Source organism: Gossypium hirsutum, chromosome D13, assembly GCF_007990345.1.
Source record: "Gossypium hirsutum isolate 1008001.06 chromosome D13, Gossypium_hirsutum_v2.1, whole genome shotgun sequence".
Lineage (NCBI taxonomy): Eukaryota > Viridiplantae > Streptophyta > Magnoliopsida > Malvales > Malvaceae > Gossypium > Gossypium hirsutum.
Window position 1 is genome coordinate 36,971,810 of NC_053449.1, and position 10,457 is coordinate 36,982,266.

A 10,457-nucleotide genomic window follows, 5' to 3' on the forward strand; every position below is an offset into this window, starting at 1 on the left:
GGTATAGTACAATTGGCTAACATGGGTGTTAAGGAAAAATGGATAATTTGCATGATTAGGGCCTATAGATTAAATTGAATAAAATAAAATATTAAGGGTAAAAATGTAAATTTACCAAAAAGGACTCAATTGCATGAAATGGATCAAATTATGTGTTATTCTAATCAATGGAATGAAATTATTATTTTTAGATCAAGAACGTGTTGATAATCGTAGAAAAAGAAAAATTGTGGAGTAGTCCCTGTACTTTAGAATCTTTTGCAAAATAGTCCGGTAGGTTTGTATGCTTAATTATACCCTTAAATGCTTACATTCTTGTTAACATGTTGTTAATGAACATTGTTTCATCTACTGAAAGTACACTCTATTGAGCCAGATCTTACTGTTACATTAAATGGAGCTCAATCAAGCAAATCATATCGTTATATTGAACGGAGCTTAACTGAGTAAGGGTTAGTTTGGATGGGCGGTGTGTTTACCTTCAGTGAGGTTAAAAACAACGGTGGCGGTGAGATTAGTTATTGTAGTGGTGAGATTGGATACTGTAGCGGTGAGATTAGAAACAATGGTGGAGTGTGTATTTGGATTCAAATGCAGCTGTAGCGGTGAGGTAAGAATAAAAAATGACTATTAAGGACATCATATTAGAATTGATATATAATAGAAGTTTTTTAAATTATTTTAATTTTTTAAAATTATTAAAATATGTGAATTTATAAATTCATTTAATAAAATATTAAAATGTATCTTCCAATATTTTAATGAATTATATAATTAATTTAAATTATTTATTAGATAAAATGATAATTATTTTTAATTTTTATAGTTAAATATTTTTTTATAACAATGGTAAATATTATTTCACAAATAGTAACATTATACTTGGATCAAATTTTAAAGTATCTAAATGGATGATTGTTAATAAAAAAAAAATAGTAACATAAGACATAACAAGTTTCATTATTACTAGAAATTAGGTTATGATACAAAATGTTTTTACAAATATGGATTCATTAAACTAGTTGCAATGGTTTCCTTTAACATCGTGATTTCAAGGTCACTTTCTCTGTTAGAAGAACTCGATTCACCTCTGTCAAACTGGCTTGAAGAGATTGGCATGTCAAGTATATTCTCAAATTCTCGAAAATCCTCATCATTTGACCAAGCATGTCTTCGAATGTAATTATGCAAAACCATTGTTGCAATAACTATTAAAACTTACTTATTGAATGAATAACTTGGAACATCTCTTAATGTTGGCCATTTTTTTTCCGCACTCCAAATGTTCGTTCAATCACAGAGCATAACGAAGAATGGGCATGATTAAAGATTTCCTTTTTTCCAGATACTTGATGATTAAATATTATCATTAAATATTAACGGTCAATGTTAGTAAAAGGATCTATTGTTAATTCAAAAACTCAATTGGATGTAAAAAGTTTAGAAGGATTCAATTGACTATTTTGAAAAAAAATTTGAGAGCTTATAATACCAATAAGCCTTATTATTTTGAGTTGAATATCAACATCTCAAGCCCTAGAGTCGTAGAGCTCGTTCTCTAACCCCCCAAAATCCCTTGTTTACAGGCTCCTTTTGTATCATAAAGAATATACAAGCATGTAAAATGATTTGATATTAAGGGAAATTAACATTGTTAATATGATTCAGCAGATTGGAGTGACTTCCATGTAAATGACATCTTCACAAGAACGATAATACGAAATACAAGTACAAAATATTGTAGAATGTGAGATCTGTTTGCAATAAATAAGATATAACATCCTACTACATTCCACATTTCATATATATACTTGGTGGGCTGATAAGCTATCAGAGACTGAAGATTCAGAAGCACCAAAATTGATTTTGAAATCGAAGGAAATGCAAGTTAACTGTTTAATTCTCGCACCTGATAATGTCATCTTAAGTTTGTAGGAACCCTGCAAAATAAAAAGTAAAGATAATTACCTATTTATGTCAATTGTAATGTAACTAGTTGGTGAACGAAGCCTAAAAGAATCTAATTAGGATCTCAGAAGTTTGAAACCCATATGATCTGTTTTCACTTCCCACCGGAGTTCTTTTGGGATAGAGCCACCAAGGCAGCTGAATGAAGCTAATACATAGGTGCTACAAAGGATAAACCTCTGGATTCTGGTCATTATTGACAATTTAAGTATGTAACCAAGTATAATAATAAAAAAGTAATCAACCAAGTGGAGCATATCTTTCATATGAAAAACTAGATAGAGGGAGAAATTACCAAATTGACTACATTATGAAATCTAACAAAAATCCCAAGTGAAAACAAGCTCTAAAGAAAACCAATTAAGAAAGATTAATCAATGGAATGATAGCAAACTAGTTAGCAGAATACAAGAAAAAAGGAGCTGAAACAGTCCATTCATGACTGCAGTGAAAGATGGACTTGGTTATAAGTTCATCAGCTTGTGTGCAAGACGAGGTCCTTGGTTTGAACAAAGGCGTTGGAGTTCTACTTTTAAAGAGAAACGACAGCCAATAGGTGGAATAAGAAAATCCCTTGAAATATTCATTACGCTAAAAATTTTAAAAATATAAGTTCAAGTTACTTCTTCCTTGAGACTATTTTTTTCGATAACTCCAGATTGTTTACTTTTGTTCAGATTACTCTTTATATAGCTTTGCTAATGGTTGGAGCACATCACAGGTTAACAAATTAGAAGCAGGAAGATGGCATCATAAAAGGCCAAGTGGCAAACAACTCATAAACTATCAGTTTAAGGCTTCTTAGAGAGGATACTGCCCAACAGAGAAATGAGACCTCAGGAAATAGGATATCATTGCTTTAAGGTCTCTAAGCTCATCGTTCACTAAAGAATATCAAACAGGCAAGGATTTAACAGAATAAAGCCAGGGTAGCATAATCTGAAATCAAAACATGTTACAGTCTTCTCATTCTTACTTGAACCTCAGAGAATATCCTGTGCAAGGAAGTAAGTACAACACAATATAGATATATGAATGATACGGGGTTGCGCACGGACCAAGATCGAGTTGCCAAGTCACGAGAAACTCCTACGAAAACCCTAAACAATTAGATCTGAAACGAAATAGAAAATTAAAAGATTAGATTTTTGAATTTTCAGATCTGAAATAAAATCCCCAAATCAGCAAAGAATCAAATTGAGAATAGAAATAAGTGTTAGGGTTCTTGAAACCCTCAAGGAGATTGTGATTCTGCCCAATTGAACACCCAGATAGTTTTCCCCAAATTTCGACAATCTAATTTCACCCAAAAAGAGTATGGAAAAACCCTAGAAATTGGGGATTTTTGGGCTGATTCCTTAAGATAGAAAAAGGCTGAAAACACAATAAGAACAGAAAATAGATTAGATAATGATTCAGCACAAGTAGAAATAAAGAAAGAATTGACAGTAAGAAATTAAAAGATAAGTCCTAAGAAGCCTTGAAATCTCGAAAGATCTCACAACTCCCTTCAAACGGCTCTAATCTCCCCTCCAAAGAATATCAATGGCAAGAAGAAGGTTGAAGATGGCTCCCACAATCACAAGATTGTTAAAACAACTTCTAAAGAAAACTCAAGAGAGAAATCTTGGAGAAAACTCAAAGAAAATTCTGCTCTCAACAAATCTGAAATTTTAATAATAATGATAAGTGTTTAACAAGGTGGACAGCCATGCCTTTAAATAGGCCTTACAACTAGTCCCAATCTAATTAGAAAACTAAAATAAAAAAACTCCTAATTATTTTAATATGGAAATTCGGTCAAAGGTCATTTTATCTGGGACTCTTGGACTGAATATTGACATAAAAATTTAAACTAAGTAAATAAATAAATAAATAAATAAAAATAAAAATAAAACTTTACAACTTGGGCCACTTTGACAATTTGGCCTGATTTTCAACTAAGTATGGATGGATTTCTTGATTGGGCTGGGAATTTGCTTATTGGGCCTCGCCTTCAAGAATTTGGGCTTTTGTGACTCGTATCATTCCCCCCTTCCTCAAAAAGATTCGTCCTCGAATCTGAAAAATCAAATGAACTCGACTTTCCTCTATCGAACGGGACTAATGGCAATTGAGTCCACTGAAAAGAATAGCCATGAGATAGTAAATAGCAACGGAAACAAGCTTGTAGTCCAATCATAAGCATAACAGAACAGGTATAACGCATGTGAATGGACAGATTCAGATTACCATGCAAACAATCTAATTTACTCACCACTGCCTCGTCAAATATTTGAAACAAAGATGGACATGTTTTAAGGCATTCAGTCGTCTCACATTGTTCCCACAAACCATGAATAAATTGCGAGGAATAAATCAAATGGTAAACATAATCGTCACAAGTAGGTATTTGAAAAGATTCACATGGTTCACAGAGTTGCATAATCATACCATGCATTAATCGACGGTCTATGGATTCACTCACACATGCATTATCAAAAACAAGAATCTTTTTTATCAACCATCAAAACAGATAGATCATCAATAAATAAAATAGGACAGTCAAGCACGTTTCGATCTAAGTGTTCATCAACACGATCTTTATCACTATCCGAGGAGTACAAAAGTGTTTCAAAGGTTTCAAGCATCTTACCTCGATAAGCAGAAGAATAAGGGTCGATTTTACCTTTTTCATTTAAAACAAACCTTCGCTCATCGGGGGCATAGTGTAGTCGAATCTCCGTTGTTGAGTTAACCTTTGTCAAATGGAACTCAAACTTCATGTACAACCACATAAACTGTTTAAGGCACGAATATAAATTGAAAACAAATTTGGAAAATTTCGTTACCTTATTCTCCAAAACAGATTTGGACAAATTCGAGGATTTTACACAAGGTAAATCAAGAGAATAACAAATCACGCTTCTTTTCGTAATGACTTTATCAACCACAATCGAAGAGTAATAATTAATCGGATCAAAATGAGGGGATCTTTTAAGAACTAAGTCACCAAAAGTTTTATCAATAATTTTCAAATCTGCACTGGACTCGGTTTCTAAAATTTCCTTACCTCGCTTACCTTCGGGATCATGTAGTGTGATTTCATCTTTGCCTAAGTTGATCGTATGAAAGCGTCTTTCATTTGAGAGGTATTGAAGTTGAAAGTTATCTTTCGATCTTTCGGGAACCTGAAAAGTAGCAACACAAGAAAAATTCATATCTTGGTTAGTGGAAACATTCCTCACTACCCTTTCCACGTCTTTTTCTTTTGTTTCTTTTTCTAATTCATTTTCTCTTCTTTCTTCAATTTCTTTTTCACTCTCAATCTCTTTTTGCTCTTTTTCATTCTCTTTTTCTTTTTCCTCACTTGTTTTAACAGAATTTTTCAGTTTGATTTGGTCCTCATGGACTTGTTCCAGAGTGAGCGGCACTAAGGTGAGTTTCTTTCCTTGATGCTTGAAAGAATACCTATTGGTACGACCATCGTGAGTGACTTTTCGATCCAGTTGCCATGGTTCTCCTAGCAACAAATGGCAGGCTTGAATAGGCATTACGTCGCACACAACTTCGTCTTGATACTTACCGATAGAAAAGGCGATGCGCACTTGTTGAGTGACCCTAAATTGGCCTTCGTTGCTAAGCCCTTGTAGTTGATAAGGTTGTGGATGCTTGGTAGTGGTTAAGCAAAGCTTTTCCACCATCGTCGTGCTGGCTATGTTCGAGCAACTTTCACCATCAATAATAACTCTACAAAGCTTACCTTGTACGTGGCAGCGAGTATGAAAGAGATGTTCTCGTTGCTGCTCGCTCTTTGGTTTTGCCAAAGATGATTGTCCATGATCATGACAATCATCATCCATTCTAGGGACACGTTGAGGGTTGCACCTATGGGGCTGGTTATCCCTATCTTCCTTAATTGGATCTCGATATTGATGTTTTTGATTCACTCGTACCTCATTCAAAGTAGTATTCAATGCTTGAAGTGTAGCATTTATTTGTGTGATTGCAGCAGTATGTCTGTCTAACTGTTGTTGGACTTTCATAAGTGCATCATTATTATCACCTTTAGACATCTTCAAAACCTGTAAAAAATAAACACTCAACACTCAAAAATAAAAGTTAGCAAACCTCACCATTAATCACTCAAAAAGAAAAATCAAATTCTCAATGAGGTCGAATTCAATCTTGTGAGTTCTTTATCAGAGTTTATATCAACCAATTAGAGAGTGTGAACCAAACTACCAAAGAATCCTAATTTGCACTAGGATGCCAAAAACTGACGAGACACCAAGTGATTCGTGTTGCACCGAGAAAGGATTGTGCACACGTTTAAATCCTACTAACACAAGAAACAAGAAGGTGTTAGATATTTTAAAAGGATAATAAAAAGCAAACAAATGAAAACCTACAGCTAAGAATCAATAAAAATTGCTGAAAACAGAAAACCCGAAAAACTGTGGAGTAACTTGACAACTTCGTTCGAGGTGTTCCCGATCTCAAAAAATCACAAAATTAAATCTGGAATGTCTTCAAATATTGAATTTTTGATCTGGAAAATTTGGGCCCCAAATTCAACCCGCTGAATATTTTTTTAATTTTTTATTGGATTTCGTCTTTTTTCAATTTTTTGACTTTTTCGACTTATTTTTTTGCGGGAAATATTTTTGTATATTCAATAACAGTGCCAAAAATATGTATGTAAAAGTTCAGATCAATAAAAAAACGTTTACCCACTCAAATGAATTTTTTTTCGAAAATTTTTCTGGGTAAAACTGCTGTTTGTAATTTAAAAAATAGAGATCAGTTTAGAAATCAACCAAGAACACCCAAAACGCCCAAAATCTGATACCAAATGATACGGGGTTGCGCGCGGACCAAGATCGAGTTGCCAAGTCACGAGAAACTCCTACGAAAACCCTAAACAATTAGATCTGAAACGAAACAGAAAATTAAAAGATTAGATTTTTGAATTTTCAGATCTGAAATAAAATCCCCAAATCAGCAAAGAATCAAATTGAGAATAGAAATAAGTGTTAGGGTTCTTGAAACCCTCAAGGAGATTGTGATTCTGCCCAATTGAACACGAAGATAGTTTTCCTCAAATTTCGACAATCTAATTTCACCCAAAAAGAGTATGGAAAAACCCTAGAAATTGGGGATTTTTGGGCTGATTCCTTAAGATAGAAAAAGGCTGAAAACACAATAAGAACAGAAAATAGATTAGATAATGATTCAGCACAAGTAGAAATAAAGAAAGAATTGACAGTAAGAAATTAAAAGATAAGTCCTAAGAAGCCTTGAAATCTCGAAAGATCTCACAACTCCCTTCAAACGGCTCTAATCTCCCCTCCAAAGAATATCAATGGCAAGAAGAAGGTTGAAGATGGCTCCCACAATCACAAGATTGTTAAAACAACTTCTAAAGAAAACTCAAGAGAGAAATCTTGGAGAAAACTCAAAGAAAATTCTGCTTTCAACAAATCTGAAATTTTAATAATAATGATAAGTGTTTAACAAGGTGGACAGCCATGCCTTTAAATAGGCCTTATAACTAGTCCCAATCTAATTAGAAAACTAAAATAAAAAAACTCCTAATTATTTTAATATGGAAATTCGGTCAAAGGTCATTTTATCTGGGACTCTTGGACTGAATATTGACATAAAAATTTAAACTAAGTAAATAAATAAATAAATAAATAAAAATAAAAATAAAACTTTACAACTTGGGCCACTTTGACAATTTGGCCTGATTTTCAACTAAGTATGGATGGATTTCTTGATTGGGCTGGGAATTTGCTTATTGGGCCTCGCCTTCAAGAATTTGGGCTTTTGTGACTCGTATCAATTAATGTAACCATCCATTTTATTAGAAAGTTTAGATTGGTATTAGCAAAGGATGTCACATATGAAAAGTGTTTATGAGGTTTTCTTACTGAGCCTAGCAAAACTTGAGGATATTGAGTCGTTTATATAATAGAAATGTACATTCAAATATAAAGATTGAAGTGAGGCTTAGAAAAGAGAGACACTAAGATCAATCATGAAGCACTGCAAACAGCCGGTGGTTTCTTTAACTGAATATATAAAAGAATAGGTTAGTTGAATATTTCAAAAGTTCAAGTTATAAAGGAACCTCACAAGTGTTATAATTTGAACATAGCTTCGAAAAAAAAAGTGTGTTCCAGTTAAGTGAAACTTACAGGTGGAGTAAAACCAGGTAAAACTTGATTGTAAGAGAGCACAAAGTTGCCAATTGTAATAGGGCAAGATGTTTCCTCACAAAGGTCATGAGTTTCTTGATGGATATGAAACCCAAAGAAGTAAACTTCAATCACCGCTTTGCCACCAGTGATAGCTTGACCTGCAAAAATGCATTCATAAGATGCCAAAGAAGGCCCCCTCTATGAACCGTAGATGTGAAAACAAAAGGCAATTCTCATATAAATATACACTAAGTGTACCGTATAAAAAAAGGCACTCATTGACACAAATGAAGAAGGTTCTCAATGCCAAGAAATGGCTTTGCCAGTAAAAGACAGCACAATGTGAGCCATTAAGAATGAACTTTACATGCAAAAGCATAGTCCACTAATATTAGAAATGTATTTACTAGATAAATTGGATAATAATGTAGGGCATTGTAAATCAGAAAGAATACTAGGAAGAATTAACTTTCATCAAGAGGGTTTCAAATGAATTGATAAATTAATGATATGGGTTTTGGGGTTGTACTACAACTTAAACAGTACTGAGACCGTTATTTAGGGGTTTTAGGGTTAAGTTTGACAAGAGCTTTAACCACTGTTTCATACAAGTCAATATATTGAAGGTTAGATTCTTAATTAAAAGAAAACCTGAAGCTTTTAACCTAGATTTGTTTAACCTTCATGCTTGATGTCCCTAAGATTTAAACATGGTATGATATATGATCTTCAAAGACCCTTTAAATACATGATAAACTGAATAAATAATTGTATTCATACTCCAGTTTAAGTAACATAGATAAAAATTATCCTTACACACTTCTAATCTTACCCACAACAAACTTAGAAAAAGATTTTATTATCTTTAGTTTATGATCCAGAGAACTAAACAAACCCTAAAGCTCACAAAAAAAAAGAAGAAGTCAAAAACCATTTAGAAATTGCAAAAGCTAAAAGTTACCAGTAGAAGCTGAGATCGTGAAGGTGGCCGGTTTCCCACTAATCACAGGATTAGGTGATATGTCGACTCCATCCACTTTTACAACGTAATTACCTTTATTATTTGCATTGATTTCAATCTAGGAACTCAGGCATATTGAACACACAAAAAGAACTAAAAGAACTGAAAAGCGATTAACTCAACCAGAGGCTGAAACTATCTGAACAACAGTAAATCACAAGAACCCAATCAATACCATAGATAATTGAACAATTCCAGCTCTTCAGTTGCGAGAAAAAAATAAAAATTTTAAATCAGATCCAGGCATGATAATCATGTAAACAAAAAATAATAATTCAAACAACTGGTGGAAGCATTGAGTTAAAATCAATGAACGATAGAAGTAAAGATAGAAAAAGTTTGAATCTTGGGAGAATATTTAGATGGGTTACCTTAGATTCAAAGGATTTATCTCTGTTCTTGGTGAGGAAGTAAGGAGAAGTAAATTTCTAGCATAGAATTGAAGGAACCTAACCTCAATGAAAAAGAAAACGTCTGAAGATTTTCCCAAATCTGAAAACAAATAAGGTTGGGAAAGAATATACTTTATAAAATTGTAAAATAATAAATGAAAATATGGGCATTTTTGTCTGCAATAAAACTTGACTGCCCATTGTGTTTAAGCTGGAGCTTTTACCTCCAGTTGGAAATAAGGTTGGCAGTGAGGTTCAAACCTTCAATTGCACCTCACCATTGTTTCTCCAAACACCAACACATTACAGGGAAAAAAGAATATTCCTTCAAAATTCCATCTCACCATGGCTGATTCTGCATCCAAAGGAAGCCTAAATCTTACTATTTTACTGACTGATGTTTAAATTGATCAAATTCTATGTATACTAAGTGAAGCTCAAATGATTAGAAATCTACGGTTATACTGATGAAAAGTTCAATCGAGCGATGCTCACTAAGTATACTGAACTACTAAATTGGTTGTGATTACTGTTATAAACTGCGTATATTGGAAATTTCTATGCTTAAGTTATTTGAATCTAGTTGGATTGGAAAGGTTATGAATTTCTAAACAAACTTACTAAGATTCATTTAAGCTTACCTTTAAATTTGTTCATTTTGTAGATCACATTTTGAAAGCTAAGAGGATCGGGTCAACGCTAGGAATCACACTATCTTGGAACCTTGGTAGACTAAATTTCTCGGTTTTGATATATGGCATGTACTAGGACCATATGTATTGTTATGTCAAATGCCTAGCTTTTGAGTAAAATGTTGTGACATGTTGTGCACTTGATCATCTTGCGATTTCCAACTTGTTACTTAGATATGTTTGAAAGACCATAGTATGA

General features: G+C 33.3%; 1 protein-coding gene across 1 annotated transcript; it reads right to left on the bottom strand.

The window, feature by feature from the left end:
- Positions 1-1,628: 1,628 nt before the first annotated feature.
- On the bottom strand, positions 1,629-9,913 carry LOC107919317 (putative phosphatidylglycerol/phosphatidylinositol transfer protein DDB_G0282179). Its single transcript, XM_016848796.2, has 4 exons — positions 9,845-9,913; positions 9,115-9,232; positions 8,151-8,311; positions 1,629-1,940 (listed from the first exon to the last, which is right to left on the bottom strand). Exons 1-4 carry the CDS (start codon positions 9,911-9,913, stop codon positions 1,800-1,802), a joined length of 489 nt encoding a protein of 162 aa, XP_016704285.2. The 3' UTR covers positions 1,629-1,799.
- Positions 9,914-10,457: the final 544 nt, after the last annotated feature.

Excerpts from the sequence above, each read along its gene's own strand:
- LOC107919317 (XM_016848796.2), bottom strand. The coding sequence starts at position 9,913 with ATGGTGAGATGGAATTTTGAAGGAATATTCTTTTTTCCCTGTAATGTG. Across the intron at positions 9,233-9,844 it reads TGGTGTTTGGAGAAACAATG|ATTGAAATCAATGCAAATAA; the intron begins GTGAGGTGCAAT and ends CTGAGTTCCTAG. Across the intron at positions 1,941-8,150 it reads TACCTGGTTTTACTCCACCT|GGTTCCTACAAACTTAAGAT; the intron begins GTAAGTTTCACT and ends TTTATTTTGCAG.